The sequence below is a fragment of the Corythoichthys intestinalis genome, chromosome 2 (genome assembly GCF_030265065.1).
Source record: "Corythoichthys intestinalis isolate RoL2023-P3 chromosome 2, ASM3026506v1, whole genome shotgun sequence".
Lineage (NCBI taxonomy): Eukaryota > Metazoa > Chordata > Actinopteri > Syngnathiformes > Syngnathidae > Corythoichthys > Corythoichthys intestinalis.
Genome location: NC_080396.1, coordinates 27,908,108 through 27,932,337, shown reverse-complemented (window position 1 = coordinate 27,932,337; position 24,230 = coordinate 27,908,108). Strand labels below are relative to the sequence as shown.

The following is a 24,230-nucleotide window of genomic DNA, read 5'->3' as shown; positions in this document are numbered from 1 at the left end:
TCTCCTTTTGCACCATTCTGTGGACAGGATTTAAAATATTAGGTTGTCTTATTGGAGCCGTCAGTGCTTAATATTGCTGATTTACAACGAGATTTTAAGACATTTACACACATTTAATTTAAGACACGTTTAAACAGACTGTGAGTTTCATTAGCCTATGAAAATAGAGAAGCAACAGAAACAAGAAATGCGACGGCTCCACCCAGCAGGCAAGGCACCTGCAACAAGCAGGTTGAACAACAGTTGAAACCAGAATTGCATTTCACAGGTCAGGGCGCAAAGAGAGGAAATACTTTTTTTTATTACTATCTTTTTATTACTATCATTATTTTTATTTGAAATGCAACTGTAATCAATGACTGAAACATAGAAAAAACTGGGAAATATTGGCCCGTTTTGAGATATTTTTTATTTATTTATTTTTTTTATGATAGTCATTCTTTGTTTTGTATCTTTCACAATTCTTGTCATCTGTGTCAACTTCTAAAAATGTGTAGCCTGGTTTTGCTAGAAAGACAAGGCCTCTGCGTTCTCCTTATTTTATCATTCTGCTACGTTGGAGGAAAATCTGAGATTAAAAAATCTGAACCTTCAGCATCCACCAGCCTGCCAGGCATCAAACCTTTCCATGATGAAATTGATCAACCCCAGGCTTTCCCCGATGAGGAGAGGGCCAGTCTTCCTGTATTTACAATGGACTATCCTCGTATTCAAGTCCCCTTTGAATTCACGCTGTGGGTATTGCTGGCCTCATTTGCCAAAATTGGTGAGTCTGCTTATTACTATTATTATTATTATTTTTTTTACACCTGCAAGCCTAAAATAGAATGCATTACGGCAGGTGTCAAACTCACTGTAGTTTTGGTTTTCTTCAGAGGGCTTTTATGTCTGCCATTAATTCATCGCTATTTAATACAGTTTTACTAAGTGTATCAACAACTAATTTGATAGTTGATGAATTGTTTGGTGACATGGCTGACGTAAAAATGATCCAAATTCTCTTTTTAGCCTCTTCATAGCAAATATTTTATTTTTTATTTCAAAATGAATTTATTTATTTTTTGTCAAGCAAAAATCAAACTAAAGGGGAAACCTGCTGTTATTCATGTTTTAAATTATATTTTTATTTATCAATTTTTAGAATTAACTAAAAACATTAGAAATGTCATCGTATTTAAATATTATATATATATATATATATATATATATATATGTATATATATGTATATATATATATATATATATATATATATATATATATATATATATATATATATATATATATATATATGTATATAAAATACAATATAACAATATAAAACCAAAAAAGAAAAAACTGCCAATTTGATCTTCATTAAAATAATTTTGAATAGTTTTTGTCTTTATGTTTTGTTTTGACTTGTTTTTCTAAAATGAAACTCTTGATCACCCTTTACATGATTTCTCCTGCTTTTTCAGGATTCCATATTTACAAAAAAATCACGATCTGGATCCCAGAGTCCTGCTTGCTGATTTCCATCGGCCTCATTGTTGGCGCCATCATGCACTCCGTCAAAGAGGAACCACCAGCTGTGCTCACGTCCAACGTCTTTTTCCTCTACATGTTGCCGCTTATTGTCTTGGAAAGTGGCTATTTTATGCCCACAAGGCCCTTTTTCGAGAATGTTGGCACAGTGCTTTGGTATGCAGTTGTAGGAACTCTGTGGAACAGCATTGGAATTGGCCTCTCACTCTTTGCCATTTGTCAGTTGGAGGTTTTTGGAGTTCAAGATATAAACTTGCAGGTTAGTTGTGACAGCAGGAAGCATCAGGTGGATCACAGCAGAGGTTTCCTTGAATACAAACGTTTTTTGCTTTTGGCAGGAAAATTTGTTATTCGCATCCATCATCTCTGCTGTGGACCCTGTGGCTGTGCTTAATGTGTTTGATGACATTGACGTTAATGAGCAGACCCACATTGTCATATTTGGAGAAGGACTCTTCAATGATGCTGTCACTGTGGTGGGTTTTTTACATGCAGCCAAATTGTTCTGTATTGGCCTTTGAAACAAAACAGAAAACAAAAATAATGGTTTAAAACACAATTTTTGTCATTACAGGTACTTTACAGCATGTTTTCCTTTGTGGCAGAAATGTCAGCCTTTGAATTCACAGATGTGTTTCTGGGGGTGGCCCGGTTCTTTTTAGTGGGGGCCGGTGGTGTCTTCTTCGGCCTGGTGTTTGGCTTTGTAGCGGCCTTCACTACACGTTTCACCCACAACGCACGACAAATCGAACCCCTCTTTGTCTTCATGTTCAGCTACTTGGCATACCTGGTGGCCGAGCTGTTTGCCATCTCAAGCATTCTTGCGTAAGTAAAATAAGTGCACTACCTCCATACAAATTAGTGCTGCAACGATTAATCGATTAACTCGAATAATCTGACTAGAAAAAGATTCAAATTAAATTTTGCTGCTTCGAGTATTCGTTTAATTTAAGTGGCATTTTAATGGTTTTGTAAAATGAAAGTGTTTACATTTAGTTTTATCGATTTGGTTGGATACACTGCCCTCTAGTGGCAACAGTGAATATGACACAACTCATTTCACATGGCTGAATCCCGCTGCTCCCTGTTAAAACCAACATAAGCTAAGATTTAGTTTGGGCTGTTTTTTTTTTTTTTTTTTTTTTTTTTTTCAAATCCATTCGTAATTTAGTTTATAGGTATATTCAGCCATTTTTTTGTGAAAATGTGTGTTTTAACCATTTGTTGAGAGCATTGTAGAAAAAAAAGTTAGCATTTTATAGCATTTAGGCTAGCGGACTTTTGCTATTTAAGTTAGCCAATTGTTCTTAATTGTTGTACTTAGATTCTCATTTATTTATTTATTTATTTTTAATACCGTTTGAGGCTCAGCTCAGGTATTTAAAATTTTTAATGTTCCTTATCCGGTTACTCGATTATTCAAACTAACTAGTTAATTGATTAATCAACTACTAAAATAATCTATAGCTGTAGCCCTAATACGAATATAATGTGAAAAAAGAAATTATTGCACCAATGGATTCATGCTTCTAGTGCAATTCATTTTGTGATAGTATGCATCTGGGTCAAGCGATTGTAAGGTATGATTCTTGATTCTTGAGGCCTGACGCAACTCGTTAAACTTGCTCGTCCTCTTCTAAGGAGAAAGTTGAATGGGATTCGTATGTCTGTGTAGCCTCTTACAGTTGATGCAGTAAATTATTTCATTTTTCTCCATACTGCGGCTCGAACGTGACTTAAAATTCAATGTTGTATTTTACTTTTTTTTTTTTTTGCTCTGCAGCATACACCCATTGGGTACTTTATAAGGGATGCCTATAAAATTTTAATGGCAACCAATACAGAAGATATTAAAAATGTTTACCTTCACAGGAATAAAAATGTGTGTGTGTTTTTTTTAAATGACATCTTGTAGTTAAATATGGTATTCTGTAAAAAACAGAACTGTTCCAAGCCCTAAGTCAATGCTATCAAAAATAAGCATGTGTCCTACATTGTTATGATCTCTTAAAAAAAAGTTCAGCTGTTTTGGGAGTTATGGAGGTATTCTTCAATAATGACATAAACAGCAAAAACAGGAAATACAAATTACAATATTTGCTTTCTAATAAAATCAATTTCTATGTATATCTCTCTCCCTTTGCAGGATTGTAACATGTGCAATAACCATGAAGTACTACGTTGAGGAGAATGTGTCTCAGAGGTCATGCACGACTATTCGTCATGTGGTCAAGATGTTGGCCACTATCTCTGAAACCCTCATCTTTTTCTTCCTGGGGGTTGTGACCATTACAAGCGAACATGAGTGGAACTGGGCCTACATCTTGTTCACGCTCTTGTTTGCTCTCCTCTGGAGAGGAATCGGTAAGAGCAGCCTGAACAAATCATTGTGAGCAATCAGACTTCAGTCATCTGTTTGAGACTTGTCTTTTCCTGTAGGCATCTTGGTTCTGTCCCAGATTGTCAACCCATTCCGGACTATCCATTTCACCTTCAAGGACCAGTTTGGTCTGGCCTACGGAGGCGTTCGAGGCGCCATCTGCTTCGCTTTGGCCTTTACTCTACCTGAGACGATTAACAGGAAGAATTTGTTTGTCACTGCTTCCATCGCCATAATTATATTCACAGTGTTTATACAGGTATGGGCTGTTGTTATGTTTGGCTTTTTGAATGAATTACTAAATGTTAATAATGCGTATATTGGGCAATGGCAGGGGATCAGTATTCGTCCCATTATAGAATATATTAATATCAGGAGGACCAACAAAGACTTGGGCACCATCAATGTAGAAATACATAACAGGGTAAGAATTGGTACCTTTTCTTTATCACTTATCTGTTCTGTTTGTTTCATCTGATTCTATATTGTGCTAAGGTAATGGAGCACATTGTTTGCGGCATTGAGGACTTGTGTGGGCAATGGAGTCACTATTATTGGAAAGACAAGTAAGGACGTAGAAGTCTTGAAGGCTGGAATAAAATCAATCGCCATGTTTTCAATCTGTGCTTCAGGTTTAAGAAGTTTAATGATCGTATTTTGAGACGCATCCTCCTTCGAGACAACAGGGCCGAATCCAGTATTGTGTCTCTGTACAAGAAACTTGAGCTGCAGACAGCCATTGATTTGCTGGACACATCCGTGGGCGACCTGAGTGCAGCACCATCCATCGTGTCTCTTCAGTAAGTTTTATAAAGGGTAATAGTCCTTTTCACAGAAACTGTAAGAACTTAATTGATCTGTTTTATACTGTATTGAGTATTTATCACCATCAATGGCAGCAAATAAGTTGTACATTTTGAAATACAGTGGGGCAAATAAGTATTGAGTCAACCACTAATTGTGCAAGTTCTCCCTCTTGAAAATATTAGAGAGGCCTGTAATTGTCAACATGGGTAAACCTCAACCATGACAGACAGAATGTGGGAAAACCCCCCAGAAAATCACATTGTTTGATTTTTAAAGAATTTATTTCCAAATCATGGTGGAAAATAAGTATTTGGTCAATACCAAAAGTTCATCTCAATACTTTGTTATGTACCCTTTGTTGGTACCCTCCACAGATTTTCTATGGGGTTGAGATCTGGAGACTGGCTAGGCCAATCCAGGACCTTGAAATTCTTACGAAGCCACTCCTTTGTTGCCCTGGCTGTGTGTTTGGGATCATTGTCATGCTGAAAGACCCAGCCACATCTCATCTTCAATGCCTTTGCTGATGGAAGGAGATTTTCACTCCAAATCTCTCGATGCATGGCCCCATTCATTCTTTCCTTTACACAGATCAGTCGTCCTGGTCCCTTTGCAGAAAAGCAGCCTCAAAGCACGATTTTTCCACCCCCATGCTTCACAGTGGGTATGGTGTTCTTCGGATGCAATTCTGTATTCTTTCTCCTCCAAACACGAGAACCTGTGTTTCTATCAAAAACTTCTATTTTGGTTTCATCTGACCATAACACATTCTCCCAGTCCTCTTCTGGATCATCCAAATGCTCTCTAGCGAACCGCAGATGGGCCTGGACGTGTACTTTCTTCAGCAGGAAGACATGTCTGGCAGTGCGGGATTTGAGTCCCTAGCGGCGCATTGTGTTATAGATAGAAGCCTTTGTAACTGTGGTCCCAACTCTCTGTAGGTCATTCACTAGGTCCCCCCCGTGTGGTTCTGGGATTTTTGCTCACTGTCCTTGTTATCATTTTGACACCACGGGGTGAGATCTTGCATGGAGCCCCAGATCGAGGGAGATTATCAGTGGTCTTGTAAGGCTTCCATTTTCTAATAATTGCTCCCACAGTTGATTTCTTTACACCAAGCCTTTTACCTATTGCAGATTCAGTCTTCCCAGCCTGGTGCAGGTCTACAACTTTGTCTCTGGTGTCCTTCGACAGCTCTTTGGTCTTGGCCATAGTGGAGTTTGGAGTGTGACTGACTGAGATTGTGGACAGGTGTCTTTTATACCGATAATGAGTTAAAACAGGTGCCATTAATAGAGGTAACGAGTGGAGCCTCGTTAGACCTCGTTAGAAGAAGTTAGACCTCTTTGACAGCGAGAAATCTTGCTTGTTTGTAGGTGACCAAATACTTATTTTCCACTTTAATTTGCAAATAAATTATTTAAAAATCAAACAATATGATTTTCGGGGTTTTTTTTCACATTCTGTCTCTCATGGTTGAGGTTTACCCATGTTGACGATTACAGGCTTCTCTGAAGCAAATACTTATTTGCCCCACTGTATATCATTTTCACCTACATGTTAATCATTTTATTGGATTGTCAGCATTTTGCAGTAACGACTAACTGTTCTTGGCTGTTAATTTTTCTCAACAGTGATGAAAGGAAGGATTCGTCTAAACCAAAAAAGAATTACATGGCCGCTGATGTTAGGAAGATGCATGCCATTCTGTCTAAGAATATGTACAAAATAAGGGAAAGGGTAAGTTTAGTGGTTCCTGATTTTCAATCCTACTGAATTTATATCGATTGGCCCTCTGACATTGAGTAATTTACCCCAGAAAAATCATGAATACAATTTTCATTTCCAATAACAATGAAATTAAAGGTAACTTAAGCATATACATTATTTAAGATGTGTGTAACAAACTGGTAGCCCATTACATTAATTACTACCCACGACGTATTTCTTGGTTTAAAAATGATGACTCTGCTAAACCTGCTTCCTGCACAGACGATGGCTTACACCAACAAATTCAGCCAACCTGAAAATAGCCGAGCCAGGGAGATTCTGCTTCGTCGGCACGCGAGTCTCCGACGCAGCCTCCGAACTGCAAGTGTTCGTGAGATGGTGGGTTTGTTTCGAAGGGACCACAACACACACTCACCCCAAATAGTTTCACTTTATACTGTCCTGATTCTCTTTCTTCCAGTCTGCTGAGAATTTATCCAAATCCCAGAAATACTACTCACTGCAGCCCGGAGGGGATCCGGAGATTGCTTTTGCTCTGAGAAGGCGGACTCCAGGCAAGTTCATTAAGATTAAATGTAAAATACAAACATGGCATCTTCATCTGTGATCCTGTTCATGCGTTTTAGTTGGAAGTTACCGGCCACAGTCCTCATCCCGTGCCGTAATTCCAATGAGAAGGCTGAACACTGTCAAGGAGTCCACCCGTGCACTAGGACAGCCTGGTTCGTCTCCTGAGGTGGATGTTCTGGATGAGAGACATCCCAGGGGTCCAGTTGCAGCCCCACGGAAGCACAACTTTAAGATGGACCGGCCCTCAGGAGAGAAAGAAAAAATTGTTGCCCCCCTCCCCTTACCGACGCCACCTGGCTGGGTTGCTGAAAACCAGAACATCAGGGACTACGAGACAGAAGATCCATTACTTGGACCATTGACACGGGGATCTCAAAGCACAAGGAGAACATGAAAGGCCAAACTTGGTTGACCTACAACTGGAAACCACTGGCAAGTTTCAAAGAGTAAATACGAGTTGATAATGTAAGATGGAAGCAAAGCACTCCTATTTATTACTGTATACCAAATGCATGTTTCAACTCAAGTCAACATACCTGCTTTACGTCAGTATGCCACTAGATGGTGCCAAAGTAACACTATAATTGAAATGCAATACTGGATTCACAAATTCCAAACCAAGAATGAGGATGTTTGGTTGCCGTACAACATCCAGTCTCACTAGAATGGAACCGAATGAGCACAGCCCTCCTCCGATAATGCTGTCCTTGGTGACATTATTCCATTTCAGTTCTGTCAGTAATGTATCACCACATACAAGCAAACACTCGAACAAAAAATGTGTTTTGTCAGAGGCTGAACAAAGATTTTTGAATACAGCTCAGATTCTTTTTTTTTTTTGGTCAAGGCTGGTTATTTTCCATAGGCTTATAGTTCCCTGCTTTGAGTCCTGACACTCTTGTTTCAAATGTGTCAGATGGGACTACCTTCTCCAAGAGACCCTCCAGACCAAATCTATGTGACTACAGATTTATTGCAGTGTGATGTACATGCCATTTTCACTATCTACTGAGTCATTGTCTCATTTATCACCATTGCAAGCAGTCTGAAACAGCAAAAAGTGAAAATGATTTCCTCAGTCCACATTGTTATCTGGATCTATGCAAAAAGTGTGATGAGTTTTAACTGGGTTATGTTGTCACACCTGTACAATTATGATATTTTATGGAAAAAAGATATGTAATTATAATCCAGTACAATCTCTTTCCAGACTTTTTCAACATTTGGGTCACTTGTGCGGTAATAATTGCCCTCATCACCAATTTCACAGTTTCACACAAAATTTAGTAGCGACAGAATGTGGGTGGACTGTCAGAAATGTTGCTTGTTTATTGCTGATCCAGATGGTCCAATATCCTTAAAATTTTGGATATTGGGATCAGTTAGATATGGGTTCTTTTACCCGAGGCTTCTGTTGTTTTTTCAGGGTTTACTCCGACATCCCATCCACTTATGTTTTTCCTTGTCAAGTTTGCCTGGATCTGGAACCAATCAGAGCTTAAATTAGACTACAATGTCACTAATGTAGAGGTGTCAAGCGGTGTACACTGTTTTAAATTTTTAAAAATCCTTTTCAATTTATTTTGAGTGTGTTATTATTAAAAAAAAAAAAAAAAAAAAAAAACACAATCATTATAAACCTTTACCCTAACCCTGAATTGTAACTTTTTAGGTACTTGTAATTGAAAGAATCTGTATAACGTTTCAGAAGGAGGATAATCTCTCTCTCTCTCTCTCTGTCTCTCTCTCTCTCTCTCTCTCTCTGTCTCTCTCTCTTTAAAAATGTACAATATTGTGAAGAATTGCTCAATAATTTTATTTCAAACGAAGTACAGTGGGTAACGAAGTACTGCCAATGGGTTTTCCCATTGTGAGTGTATCAAATACTTGTTCTCCCCACTGTATATTACCATTAATTGTATATTATTATAATTAAGTGTATTATATTATAATACTTTTTACCAAGTCTATGTCAAATACTTAAAGTTATATATACTTTAAAGTGTAGACTTTATGGATGCGCTGTAATCACGTGTGTATAATCGTTCGAGATAGAAAGGGTAAGTGAGAAAAAGAGAAATTTTATTTAATGGAAACTTTTGGGGGGGTGGCTTTTAGGTCAATATATTTTTTGTTCAAATATATCAATAACAATGGCAGTGATAGAAACAACAGAAGAAATTACAAAATCCACAGATGAGAAACAATATATATATATAGGAATATTTAGTGACTTAAAAAAGCATTTCATACCATTAGTCATCATTTATTGATCAGCAAATTAGATAAATATGGCACTAGAGCAGTGGTTCTTCACCTGGGTTCGATCGAACCCCAGCGGTTTGGTGAGTAAGTCTAAAGGGTTTGACGCAGGTTAAAACACACAGAGCCCTATTTTCTTATACCAACTAAAGGCAAAGTGTTGTTTTAGACCAAGTTTTGGACTGGTTTGCCCCCAATTTTCTAAGCTTACGGTAATTCCATTTCTTTCAACTGCTAGCTCTCTATCTAATGGGAGGAGAAAGTAGTTTGCTCAGTGGAAGTTTGACCTGTACTTGGTACGAGGAAGTATAAGAAAAAGGAAACATTTGCGCAAAGACTTCATAATTATATTGACGGGACAGATTCCCCAGACACTGCAGCGCGCCTTTTCGTAGGGGGCAGTCCCACACTCCGCTTCAGTTATTCGCAGTCGGTCTTAGTTCTTCTCATACACTTGCAGTGATCCAACGCCGGATTTAGGTTGAAAAAGTACGAAAACTACCGCATACAAACAGGAAGGATTGTCTCAGGAGTGATTTGTTCCAGGATTCAAGGTAATTATTATATTTTTAGTACAATGCATGCATTTTGGAACGTTGTGAAAAAAATCAATGGGAGAAATTAACCGCTACAGCATTGGCGTTATACTTCGTAATATTTACGTAAAATAAATGCTAACTGCCCGTTTTTCTGCTTTTAACCAAGAATCGAAACTGTTTTTACGTCCATATGTATAAACAACTCAGGGATTTAAGCATATATTCACATGAATTTCAACGTGTAAAGCTCTTTGTGGTGATAAGGCGCCGCCGCATTTGCTTAAAGACTAGCAGCACATTCGACATACTTACATAAAATATATGCTAACTGCCCATTTATCTTTTTTTTTTTTTTTTTGCTTTTAACCAAGAATCAAGACTGTTTTACGTCCATATCTATAAAGAATTCAGGGATTTATGCATTTATTCACAAGACTTTTCATGTAAAAAGCTCTTTGTGTTTCCACACGGTCAGCTTTGAAGGACATTAGCCCCCTATGAATCGGCCCCGCGTCCCATGTCCCGTCAATACATTATGAAGTCTATGATTTGCGTCACGTTTTACACTAAAAAAATAGTAAGCGATGCAAGGATGCAACACTAAAATGAGGATGTAGACATGATACAAAATTTAATTTTCCAGTGTGAAAATCAACAGCAAAAGGCACAATTATTAGTAATATATTTAAAATTTGAAGTAATTTGAATGGGGATTCACTCAGATATAAGCTTGCTATAGCTTAGCTATATCACTTTTGAATTTAAAAAAATTTGCTTTTTTATTTAATTCCAAAGGGTTTGATGACTGTACATGTGAAAAGTGGGGTTCAATACCCTTAGCAAGGTTAAGAACCACTGCATTACGGGAATCGTAATAGATTGGGTTAGGAACTATTTATCTAAGAGGAGACAATTTGTTTAACTAGGGGATTTTTGTTCTTCTCACCTGGATATTGTGTGTGTCGTCCCACAAGGGTCGGTGTTGGGGCCCAAATTGTTTATTTTGTATATTAATGATATTTGCAATGTCTGTAAGCTATTGAAAATGGTTCTTTTTGCCGATGAGACAAATATTTTTTGTTCAGGAGATAATTTAAAGAAATTAAAGGAAGCTTTTATGAATGAAATGGGCAAATTGGGAAATTTTGGTTTGATTACAATAAATTATCTTTGAACTTAATAAAAACAAAATTATTGTTTGGTAATAATAAAAGGAATTCACAGGCATTTATTTCTATTGAAGGAGTTGACATTGAGAGAGTTTCTGAAATAAAATTTCTTGGAGTCATTATTGATGAAAAAAATCCCATTATCAAATATTTGCAAAATAAAATATCAAGGATTATTTCAGTAATAAATAAAGCAAAAATTGATTCTCTCTATATTTTGTACTGGTCTTTAGTTCTTCCTTATTTAACTTACTGTGTGGAAGTAATTACAAAAATTATTGCAATTTCTAACTATTCTTAAAAAAAAGAGTAATATGTATTATTCATAAGAAAGGATATATGGATCATACTCATTCCCCTTTTTTGGATTCAAAGATTTTAATATTTGCTGATTTGGTGCATTACCAAACAGTCCAAAATTATGTGCAAGGCAAAAATTAATAAACTGCCTGGTAATATTCAACAATTGTTTAATTTAGAAGAAGTGCATTATAATGTAAGAAGGACATTTAATTTCAAAAGGATTAGGAACAGAACAACAATGAGAGGTTTCAGTATATCAGTTTGTGGAGGAAAGATGTGGAATGCTCTGAATGTAGAGTTAAAAATATGCCAAAATGTTTATCAATTCAAGAGAATGTTTAAACAGTCAATATTTCAGTGTTACATGTTCAAAACTGTGCAATGATGGTTTTTGAAGTTGTTTTGTTTATCTTTTTGTGTTTATTTACTTATTGATTTTTTTTGTAATATTGATATGCATGTACAGCATGTATCGTTTTGAATTATATATGGAGCTGCGTCTTATGTAGAAAATTTATTATATTTTGAATGTCTAGGGGTGGGACCTGATAAGCTATGCTTTTTCTCACTCCTTTTCAGATTTTTAAGTGTTATTATTTCATTTAATAATTTTTGTGTGGATTTTGAGGCTAATTAATTTTGTCTTAACATCTGAAATAAATCAAATTTAAAGGGACATGCATGTAGCACACAGAAAGCTCATAACACACAAACAAATTGGCATAGTACTGCTAAATAATTTTAAATGTTCTTCGATTGTTCTCCTATTTTCCTTATCCCTTTCTTCAGTAGAACAAACAGCATCTGGTGCTTTGAAAGCTTTACTGTGAGTCATTTAACCATAGCACATTAGTAACACATGCTGCCAAAATGCATTTTAAATGAGCATAGAGCCTGCTGGGAAATGTTCTTTCTCAAGAGTGTGAACGTCTGCAACGTCTTTGCCTGAAGTGTACATCCTGATCAAGAGACATTTCCAACAGCATGTGGGAGGCATTGGACAACCTGCTGAATTTTACTCCACAAGAACACAGCACGGGAGGGAGGCCATCAAATGACAACAATTGACCACTAGCAGGACAGAACAGTATTTATTTAGCATTTGCAGTAGCTTAAGGACATCAGTTGAAAGCAGACTTCAGAACCAGCAGCAGACATCAGACTTTATGCTTCGGAGAAGGAAGGAAGGAAAACTCAATTGATTTGGATAAAGTGGAAGCAAAGATGAACCAAACTGCATCCGTCTCTCATCAGATTGAGTGCCACCCCACCAAAGATGTCAAGGTGGGCTAATTTTATATTTGCATCCATGCTGATTTCTTACCCCAACAACAACCTGGAAAGTACATTTAATCGATCGAAGGAATCTCTAATGTGTTTGGCATTTAATGATTGCTTTTAAATAGGCTTCTATTATGCTACTAACTGGCATACGAGCACAGAAAATGTAACTATTTGGCACTTGTTGCAGTTTCCTGATTATGTAAGACAGTAAATGTCGACATGTTCGATTTGTTTTTGGGGTGTGTCTGTCCAGCGTGTCACGCATTTTTAAAACAAAATAAATTCCAGTATTGATGTTGCTCTCCAAAACACACTTGGGACTTAAATTATTGTAATAAATGGCAGAAATGGTTCAAATTCAACTGGCCTAGCTAATGGAACAGAAAAAGGTTTTTCTTTTACAGTAACTACGACATTATTATAATTCCAATATAAAAAAAAACAAAAACATAATATACCATAAAGGTTTAGCACTGAAACTAATCAGCCAGCTCAAATAAAGCCGAAAATTTCTAACATGAAAATAAAGATAGCATTTTTCTCTCAAGTTTGGTTGGAAAAGAAAATGTAATGTGATTCAAATGGAACTGTGACTCGTCTTCTACTCACCAAAAAAGTGAATTTTCACAGCCCACATGCAAGCTGGATCAACATTGCCAAGTTAAGGGAGCATCAGAGGATAAAAAAATCATGGCCATTCTGCTTGTGTTCTAAAGCTTTAAAAAAAAATTTTTTTTCTAAATGTGATCACATGTAGTACTTCAACAGGCATCTCAACTACTCGTGTGCCTTCAAATGTTTATTTCAATATGCATCAAGATTTCTTCTGTCTTCCATAACATATAATGCAACATGATATCTGATGAAGTCTGGATCTTCTTGTAGCTGAATTTGAGCAACATATTTGTAACACTAGAGGGCGGTCTTGCATAGAGGCTGCAATTGGACCCCCTCTTTGATGGTTTTAAATTGGGGAGGGCCATAGTTATGTTCTGGTATTTATGGACAGACGCACCACTATGAATCATCAAATTTAGACTTCAAAATTGGCCACATTGAAAGAAACCACCCACCATTCCTCGCGGACAAATATGTAAAATTGCTTCATCTTCTACAACTCTGAACAGAAAATGATGGGCAGTCTTAAAAGCAAGTAGTTTGCTGCATGCAGGATGTCACCATTCAGCTTGTTTCTTTTGTCAGCATCCAACTTGAATGCTGGGAAGCGAAAATAATGATACAAAAAATGAAAGGATCGAAAAATACTGAACAGCTCTGCAACATCTCAGCCAAACAAAAGCTTTTTTCTTAATCAATCACAAACCCTTTGATACATGGCTGCTCTCCAGGGGTATTACAAAAGGTTGCAGACGGTCCCCCTAGGTTATAAAAAGCTCTTACCGTGATTGATACTGTAATTTAAGGGCTTATCTTCTAGTATAAGTAGCTTTGTTGTTAAAATACGCCTGAAGAACAAAGATGCAATCGTGCAACAATTACTACACTAATCAACAGGTTACAATACAATTTGAACAGTCTTTACTAAGGACAAAGTCACCTTGTGCTCTTGCTGGGAAGTATTCATCTGCAATATCTGACCTCACATCCACTCAAATTCACTTTCTCCTTCAGTGCTGCTGTTCTATTTGTTAAATTAGCCTGAGCACAATGGAATGACTTTGAACGGCTGTAAGTCAGGTATGACGTCGTGGGTTGATTTGTTGCTTCCCGACCAACAATTCATCTCCATAAATATGGATTTAGTCCGAGTTTAAAAACTGCAAATAGTTTTTATAGGTTATACATAGGTTTTCAGATGAGATATTTTCTTTTTCAACTTAGGATAGTAAGTAAACTCTGTTTAATGGGCCTTACCAGGCAAATCCCCTCTGACACAGAATTAGATCAACAGACTGAAGATGCCAAGTGAAACTGGGTTGACTGATTTTACTCATGAATGACACCAATTTTTTAAGTAGTAAAGGCAGCCGCGAGCAGGAGGGGTTCTCTTGTGTGTTTACCGACGGGAGAGAAACTCGACAGATGCCAGTGACGAGAGGAGGCGAGCTTCTGCTTTCCTTTCTCAATCATTTTGGGCTTGTGACAAAAGGAATAAAGAAGAGTTTCATGCTCCTTATCTAAAGACCAAGATGATGGAACCAGAATTGAGATTCCTGGAGGTGAGGTGTCACTCAGACTTTTGTTGTTGCTGCTGCTGCTGCTAAAACATTTTGGTTTTTTTTAAGGTGTCTTTGTAGTGAAAATGAAGTGTGTCTGTTCTGCACCCATCTAAGACGAACACCTCCTCTCAGCTCAGTATACGTCAGATCAGTCAGCTCAAGCGTGTTTTTATGAGATTTGAAGTGGTATACCAGGAAACACTCTCCTCTGGCTTTTGTTATAGCAGACACATGTTTTGCAAGGTTGGCTTAGTCCTTCTTTCATTCAGCAATTCGCACGCGAGGAACTTTTTGTATGCATTTTTTCAGCTTAAAAGATTTGGGGAAATGTGCAGGTTTGTGTCTCTTTTGTGGGTAACAGTATTAAAGTGGGCCATTTTAGGTTGCTGTTGACACATTGTCCTAGTTTCTTGACATATCTTCTTCTGGGCTGCGATCCCAACATCTAATCTCCCCAGAATGGTCATCCAGTTCATTTTGGAAGTGTCTTTCAAGTGTTTTCTTCAACAGTCAGTTGCATATTCTGCTCATGTTTGGCCTCCATGGTTGTGAAGCTTTAATAAGAAATAATTTGAATAATTAATTTATTATGTATTAAGTATTATTAATAATAGGGTTGTTCCGATCATGTTTTTTTGCTCCCGATCAGATCCCGATCGTTTTAGTTTGAGTATCTGCCGATCCCGATATTTCCCGATCCGATTGCTTTTTTTTGCTCCCGATTCAATTCCAATCATTCCAGATAATTTTTCCCGATCATATACATTTTGGCAATACATTAAGAAAAAAATGAATAAAACTCGGACGAATATATACATTCAACATACAGTACATGAGTACTGTATTTGTTTATTATGACAATAAATCCTCAAGATGGTATTTACATTATTAACATTCTTTCTGTAAGAAGGATCCACGGATAGAAAGACTTGTAATTCTTAAAGGATAAATGTGACTTTGTATATTGTGACTAAATATTGCCATCTAGTGTATTTGTTGAGCTTTCAGTAAATGATACTGTAGCCATCCGTTCTGCCCAAATGCATGATGGGAAGTGCACCCATGACTGTGCGTAGTGGTACCAATTTATATATCTTTTCTGCATTGGAAAATAACATAGGGTGTTAAGAAAAAGATCAATTACTACCTTTCGTCCCCACATTGCTTCCCGTGATGTTTCTAATCGTAAGGAGAGAGATTGTAAGGCTTTAGCCAATTAAAAAAAAGGCTCCAAAGGCTGCTAAAATTCACTCTACTCATTTTACGCTACCTTTTAGCCCTAAATAGAGGTAATACAGCGCCATTACAGATTGAACGCGACAATGCGTGAGTGGGCCGTGCAGCGCATGCATTAATTGCGTTAAATATTTTAACGCGATAAATCAAAAAAAAAATTAATTACTGCCGTTAACGGGATAAATTTGATAACCCTACCTTAAGCCTAAACTAAAGACTCTGGATGAGTGTAACATATTATGTCTGTAACGTTAAATACAATTAGAAAACAATTTATTTAAAAAATATATATATATTAAAAAAAAGCATGTCCGATATTTTTTTGTCGATTCCGATACTTTGAAAATGACGTGATCGGACCCGATCTATCGGCATCCCGATTGATCGGGACATCTCTAATGAATGATTATTAATAATTAATGAAAATTAAAATAAGTAATTAAAAAAGGCATTTACGTTCACTCTATGTGCATTTTTTGCTTGAAAACGAGTATTCAAGTAACAGCTGTTAGTTCCTTCTGGTCTAGTCGATTAAAAGTAGGAGTGGGAACCTCTTGGTACCTCACGATACGATACGATTTGCGATACAAAGCTAAGGATAACGATGATCTGACGATATGGCAATACAACGATTATCGATACGTTGGTCAGGACATCATTCCAGGATATTCTACAAGCAACTAATAAACAGAAAAACATAATTTTCATCCTTCGGCTGTGTGTTAATCATTAGTAGACGTCCAATCCATTTGAACTGGGAGGGTGGCAGCGAATGAACGTTCGTTCATTCGCTGCCATCCCTCCCACTTCAAACGAATTGAACGTCTATGGCCGTCAGTGGCTGACAATGCCAGGCAATGAGGTAATTTTGGGCCATTTAAGGTCATTTACCTGTTGATTTTCAGTTACTTCTTGTTGATTTTGGGGTATTTTATGGGTCACTTCCTGTTTATTTTGCGTTACAGAACTGGAAGTGACCTGGGAATCACCGAAATTAATAGGCAGTGACTCAAACTCAACAGGAAATTACCTCGAAAATCGGACCGAATGACTGTGAATGCTCTGGCTTTGAATGAACGAACATTCCCAGTCTACATGGATAAGGCGTCGAGCACCGTCAAGGGCAGCCTTAGAGTTAACTGCGACACTATTATGGTGAAGATTTTGGTAGCAACTTGATGGTTCTTTTTTTTTTTTTTTTTTTAAACATTGACACCTTTTTAAAACGATGTCTCGATCCTTGACAGGAGCATATCGATAACCTTTTGGGATACAAAGTATCATGATATATCACAATTTCGATATTTTGTCACACCCCTAATTAAAAGTGTTGCTCATTTCCTTCACAGATAATTGCAATGGGATAAAATGTACAAAGAAAATCTATATTTAACTAAATATGTAAAAATCATGACTATAACGGCAAATTCTTCTTAAATTGCTTGTGTTACAATAATTTACAGAAATCATTTACAGAAATTGCATAAATCCTTTACTTTCAAATTTTTTCCTACTGAATACTATATATCGCAAACCATTTGGGAAGCTTCTGGCCTCTGTTGTAGAAAGTGTAAAGGGACAAAGCTCCCTTATGCTTTTGAATTGCATCTCAAGCATGCCAATGTGCCTCCAGCTTCCAGTCTCAAGGGTTTCCCATCCTGCCCATAGGTTAATTACATTCACCTGCTATCTCAGGCAGAAACCCGTCCGTTTTTAGATGGAAGCGTGAAGGGTTTAGAGTGAAGTTTTACTACATTTAAGAACACTGTTGCTGCTATGGCCATACATACTGCATATGCATTACTGACACATAAAAAAACATGCTCTACATCATCACGAATAGCCACACATCTTTTTCTTGCTCCCTTGTTTCCTCATACTCCTTCTACGTTGCATTCATTCAAATGACTCTTTCAAGACTTTGATCTGTGGCCTTTTTCTCCCTTCTCCTTGTCCGCCTCCTAGTCTCTTCATGCTGTAATTGTGCTGCTTGTGGCAAAATGAGCTGGGGTAAGGTCCAGCTTGGCTTTAAATAGGTCTTCCACTTACATATCCCCATTGCACTGACATACATTTGTGTGGTGATTCGTTTACAATAAGGTGTAGAGAAAACAGGTGAGAGGCCTACAGAGAGAATCACTTGTAGAGATGTCAATTACTATAGCCATTTCCATAGATTCAAAAAGTCGACACACATCTGTTTTAAAGTGACCCATTAACCTACACCATTGAAAGTCATTTGTCACTTTTTCTCTGTTGTCGTATTTTTAGGCTTCTTGAACAGCGTGTGATTATCCTCAGGGCTATCATTGTAACACCCAACATTTGCATCTTGTCACAGCTGCTAAAGCAAGTGTTAGAAAGGACTAAAGTAGGTTTTTCAATGCATCATGTTCACAGAATTAAAAGGTTTTTTGGGTGCTTGTGCTAAGGAGGAACATTATGAATTTAACATCAGAGGGCACTACTACCATTTAACTACAGATTTGGCTATCTGCTATAAATCAAGTCCGCATTTCACTTTGTTTAAGATAATACATCTAGCTCGGCCTTGTGGCATTTTCTTCTTCCTTCACTTACGTTCTTCAAAAACCGTAATTGTCACTGGGTTTCGTGCCAGTGACTCATCTTTTGGTTTTGCTATGAACCCACGCACACAGCATTATCCTTTCAGCACCTGGACAGCACCAAGTCAATTAATTGGCATATTTCAGGCCAGTATTTCTCAACCTTTGTTGAGCCAAGAGAATTAGTTCACAAAATAATCAAATCAATTCACCAAAACACAAAATTAGGTACATTAGGTACACCATGCTAGTAACGGGTTGGACCCCCTTTTGCCTTCAGAACTGCCTCAATTCTTCGTGGCATAGATTCAACAAGGTGCTGGAAGCATTCCTCAGAGAGTTTAGTCCATATTGACATGATGGCATCACACAGTTGGTGCAGATTTGTCGGCTGCACATCCATGATGCGAATCTCCCGTTCCACCACATCCCAAAGATGCTCCATTGGATTGAGATCTGGTGACTGTGGAGGCCGTTTGAGTACAGTGAACTTATTGTCATGTTCATGAAACCAGTCTGAGATGATTCCAGCTCTATGACATGGCGCATTATCCTGCTGAAAGTAGCCATCAGAAGTCTAGTACACTGTGGTCATAAAGGGATGGACATGGTCAGCAACAATATTCAGGTAGGCTGTGGCATTCCAACGATGCTCAATTGGTACCAAGGGGCCCAAAGAGTGCCAAGAAAATATTCTCCAGACCATTACACCACCACCACCACCACCACCACCAGCCTGAACCGTTGATACAAGGCAGGATGGATCCATGCTTTCATGTTATTGACGCCAAATTCTGACCCTACCATCCGAATGTTGCAGCAGAAATCGAGACTCATCAGACCAGGCAACGTTTTTCCAATCTTCTATTGTCCAATTTCGATGAGTTTGTGCAAATTGTAGCCTCAGTTTCCTGTTCTTAGCTGAAAGGAGTGGCACCCGGCGTGGTCTTCTGCTGCTGTAGCCCATCTGCCTCAAAGTTCGACGTACTGTCCGTTCAGAGATGCTCTTCTGCCTACCTTGGTTGTAACGGGTAATTTTTTTGAGTCACTGTTGCCTTTATATCAGCTAGAACCAGTCTGGCCATTCTCCTCTGACCTCTGGCATCAACAAGGCATTTCCGCCCACAGAACTGCCGCTCACTGGATATTTTTTCTTTTTCGGACCATTCTCTGTTAACCCTAGAGATGATTGTGTGTGAAAATCCCAGTAGATCAGCAGTTTCTGAAATACTCAGACCAGCCCTTCTGGTACCAATAACCATGCCACGATCAAAGTCACTCAAATCACCATTCTTCCCCATACTGATGCTCGGTTTGAACTGCAGGAGATTGTCTTAAACCATGTCTACATGCCTAAATGCACTGAGTTGCCGCCATGTGATTGGCTGATTAGAAATTAAGTGTTAACGAGCAGTTGGACAGGTGTACCTAATAAAGTGGCCGGTGAGTGTATATTATATATATATATATATATATATATATATATATATATATATATATATATATATATATATATATATATATATGTATGTATATATATATATTAGGGCTGTCAAACGATTAAAATTTTTAATCGAGTTAATTACAGCTTAAAAATTAATTTATCGTAATTAATCGCAATTAATCGCAATTCAAACCATCTATAAAATATGCCATATTTTTCTGTAAATTATATATATATATTCTGCAAAATAAATTGTTGGAATGGAAAGATAAGACACAAGATGGATATATACAGTGGGGAGAACAAGTATTTGAAACACTGCCAATGGGTTTTCCCAATGGCAGTGTATCAAATACTTGTTCTCCCCACTGTACATTCAATATACGGTACATAAGGACTGTAGTGGGCATTTCACTCTACTGTCATTTAAATCTGTCTATGCTGTCCTCACTCCGAAGTGTCTACTTTTTCCAAAACTAGACAGCTAGTGAACGACGCCTTAATAATCAGACTTCTTCCTTTTTCATCTGATTTATTAATAAAATAGCCTCAAACCATTGTCCTCTTTAGACCGTCGTAAAACTACAAAAAAAAAGTACACAAGCATTGCATTAGCAACAACGTTATCTTAGCACGCTATACAGGTTCACTAAACATAAACAAAAAGCGTCTCATACAAAAAAATAGAACATTTCGCTTACTAACATAATATTTACATTCTTTACAACAACCATACTTACGGACAAATCTTGTCCAAGGATCATATAAGCACAACATTACAACATAGGCATCAGCCCGAGACGTCGTGCAGCCATATTGAACTGGCAAGAAAAAAATAAACCATGTCGCAAAGCGACCACAAGAGTTCGCTGTTAGACAGCACTAAAAGCCTTGTTGTAAAACTTACCAAAAGGCAGAATACTGTCTGAGCGGGACATGTGCGTTAATTGCGTCAAATATTTTAACGTGATTAATTAAAAAAAATTAATTACCGCGCGTTAACGCGATAATGTTGACAGCCCTAGTATATATATCTATATATATATGGATTTTTGTTGATATATTTGGTTTAATGAGTAAAACTATGTTATTTTTTGTTGTTTACCTGCAATTAAATCACTATCTTTTCCAGAGATAAAGAAAAACAAGGTCAGGAGTGGGCAGTTTTCACCAGTGTTCACCTGGCTTTTGGGTTTGGTGAGTTTTGAAGCATTCTGAGGGGGTCAAAGTAGGGCTCAAAGCATCGGCGGGACAAAGAATGACTGCTAGGGGGCGCTAAATAGTGTATTTGGAATTTGTCTTTACACGGTATCAAAGATTGCACCTGTCTTGACCTGTCTGCCGATTTTGGTGCAATTTGAAGCATTCTAAGGGAGTCAAATTGAGCTCAAAGGGGCTGCAGAACAAAGAATAACTATAATAATAATAATAAAACCGAGGAACCGCAATAGGTTACCTAAAAAAAACATTGTCACCTGAATGTCCATATTGTTCAGTTATGGATGTGTTCTAAGTCAAATGAAATCAAATCAACGTTTATTTGTTTAGACCAGGGGTGTCCAAACTTTTTGCGAAGGGGGCCAGATTTGGTGTGGTAAAAATGTAGGGGGCCGAACTTGGCTGATGTCCTTTACGTAGAACAAGGGTAGCCAACGTCAGTCCTTGAGGGCCCCTATCCAGCTTGTTTTTGTGAGGAGCAGCATTTGGTGTGTAAGCTACTTCATATGCTGGTAGCAGGTACTGCTGACCAATTTATTAAGTCTGTGTGCGGGCCAGACGTTATTTATTTTATGACAGAGGCTGGGGCCGGATGAAAATTTGACCACTTGGTCACACCCCTAATTTAACTTATTAAACCAGATTCTTTCTGCTGGGATGCACATGATAAATGTGTTATCTTTCCCTTTAAACCAGGTGTCCCCAAACTTTTTCCTGTGAGGGCCACATAACTTTTCCCTTCTCTGATGAGGGGCCGGGGTCAGTTTGTAACAGAAAAAGTGTGACGATTGCAGGAGTGCCTAAATGTAAAAAAATAATTGTTTTTCAGAAAGCCACAATCAAATAATCCTTTCTGGATTCTTCACGGAACAAAAGTAAATAAAACAAAAATAATAATATAACATAACATAACATAACATAACATAACATAACATAACATAACATAATATAATATAATATAATATAATATAATATAATATAATATAATATAATATAATATAATATAATATAATATAATAATAATAAATAATAATAACAATATTAATTAAATAGGTAATAACTAAATAACCCTCTCGGAGTTCTTCACAGAAAAAGGCCAGGGAATAAATAACACAATTGAGAAAAAAAAAAAAAAAAAAAAAAAAATCAAAATGCTCTCTGGTATTGTTCAGGGGGCCGGACCAAATGTGGAGGCTGGCCATATTTGGCCCGCGGGCCGTAGTTTGGGGACCCCTGCTTTAAACCATCAGATTAGTAAAAGAAAAATAGTTCACTCCAAATAATTCAATTTAATTCAACACGAACATTTTCTGTGACCTCCATATAAATGTTTTGAAAAGAAGAAAAACAATGCACTCTAATCTGTCCTAAACTGGATTTAAAATGATTGAGGACTGCTTGAATAATCAACAACATCTACTACAGTTGTATGATTAAATATCAAGTACATTTTTTTGCAGCGATTTCACCAACCTTTCACGGACATGCCCACAAACCCACATTGTAGACGTTTATTTTGGCAGTCAACACCGGAAGTGCTGCTAATCAGTGTTACAGCTACCTTGATTGAGCCGTTAAATCGACTCCGAGGTAGGTTTGGATGTTATTACCGGGAGGATTCGGTGCAGAATTTGGGCTGAGGTGGACTCGGTGCCATGACAGCTTCTAAGGATCCCAGTAAGAAGGTCCAGAAGGCAGATCAGCAAGATGAGGTATTCAAACACCCATCAACTTAAAGAGCGAGTATGCGTCTTGTGTGGATTGAGCGCTCTGCTTTGATAAAGCAATTAAAATAAAAAAATGTGTCTGGTACTAGCCGAAGGGGCACAATTGACTGTAGATGTACAGTATGTGACGTTAAATATGAGTGAACATTATTTTCTCTCACATTGAGTTGTGATGCATCCCCTTGAGCTCTCACATAGATTATTCCCCCCGATTGTTTGTTCAACGTGAGCAGGTGCGACAATTGAAAATGTGTAATCTCTTACTGTATGACGTGTTACATAAATGCAGATTAAGAGCTGAATCCCCCAAATCATCCTTTTTTGGTGATCCAATTCAGAAGGTGGGATAATGATCCATGCGCATTGACAGAAGGACAAGTAAATAATGTAAACTTATTTGTATTGTCTCAGTGACCTGTTGAAAATGAACATCTGGTTTGGTATTTTTGGTCATGACTTGGAGAATGGTTGATGGATGAATGAACCTATGATCCTTTTGTTCAATGGCTGTAAGGGTGCTCCAGTGTGAATAGTCCCACTCACATTTCAACACTGTCAAGAATCTTTAGACTTAATTTTAGGGCAGCAACTAACAATTATTTTCATAATCGATTAATCGGATGATTAATTCAACTATTAGTCGGATAAACGTCACTTCTTTCAATTAGGGGTGTGACAAAATATCGAAATGGTGATATATCGTGTTACTTTGTATCCCAAAAGGTTATCGATATGCTCCTGCCAAGAATTGAGATATCGTTTTAAAAAGGTGTCGATGTCTAAAAAAATAAAAAATAAAAAGGAACAAACAAGTTGCTACCAAAATCTTCCACTATAATAGTGTCTCAGTTAACACTGAGGCTGCATTGATGGTGCTTGACGGCCAATCCATTTAGACTAGGAACGTTTGTTCATTCGAAACCAGAGCATTTACAGTTATTCTGTCCGATTTTCAGGGCATTTACAGGTCACTTGCTGTTCATTTGAGGGCATTTACAGATCATTTGCTGTTGAGTTTGAGTCACTGCATATTCGTTTGGGTGATTCTCAGGTCACCTCCTGTTCTGTAACTCAAAATAAACAGGAAGTGACCCATAAAATACCCCAAAATCAACATGTAAATGACCTTAAATGGCCCAAAATTACCTCATTGCCTGGCATTGGCTGCCACTGACAGCCATAGACGTTCAATCCGTTTGAAGTGGGAGGGATGGCAGCGAAGGGAGGGCCAGGGGGTCCAGGCCCCCCCTGGTGGCCGAAAGGTGTCATTGCATGTAATTGACTTCCC

The 24,230-nt window shown here is 37.6% G+C and overlaps 2 protein-coding genes across 6 annotated transcripts in view; both read left to right on the top strand.

The window, feature by feature from the left end:
• Nucleotides 1-255: 255 nt before the first annotated feature.
• Nucleotides 256-11,080, top strand: LOC130929501 (sodium/hydrogen exchanger 2-like). 3 transcript variants are annotated; one of them, XM_057856678.1, is made up of 13 exons: nucleotides 256-766; nucleotides 1,459-1,784; nucleotides 1,864-2,001; nucleotides 2,100-2,350; nucleotides 3,672-3,889; nucleotides 3,965-4,164; nucleotides 4,240-4,329; nucleotides 4,401-4,471; nucleotides 4,538-4,705; nucleotides 6,347-6,452; nucleotides 6,705-6,821; nucleotides 6,904-6,997; nucleotides 7,070-11,080. In XM_057856678.1, the coding sequence occupies exons 1-13, from the start codon at nucleotides 490-492 to the stop codon at nucleotides 7,405-7,407; spliced, it is 2,394 nt and encodes a 797-aa protein (XP_057712661.1). In that variant the 5' UTR covers nucleotides 256-489; the 3' UTR covers nucleotides 7,408-11,080. The 3 variants fall into 3 exon arrangements, with proteins under 3 accessions (XP_057712661.1, XP_057712669.1, XP_057712653.1); XM_057856686.1 differs by lacking the exon at nucleotides 4,240-4,329; XM_057856670.1 differs by having other exon boundaries at nucleotides 3,965-4,329.
• A 1,170-nt stretch (nucleotides 11,081-12,250) lies between these two features.
• Nucleotides 12,251-24,230, top strand: part of LOC130930814 (inactive dipeptidyl peptidase 10-like) — a 50,463-nt gene continuing 38,483 nt past the window's right edge. Inside the window, exon 1 of one of the 3 annotated variants that reach the window (XM_057858979.1) lies at nucleotides 12,251-12,570. In XM_057858979.1, coding sequence (XP_057714962.1) covers nucleotides 12,511-12,570 — 60 coding nt within the window. In that variant the 5' untranslated portion in view covers nucleotides 12,251-12,510. Of the gene's footprint in view, nucleotides 12,571-12,611; nucleotides 14,751-20,373; nucleotides 22,928-24,230 lie in introns of those variants that run through there. The other 2 variants (XM_057858991.1, XM_057858985.1) reach the window with 2 other exon arrangements.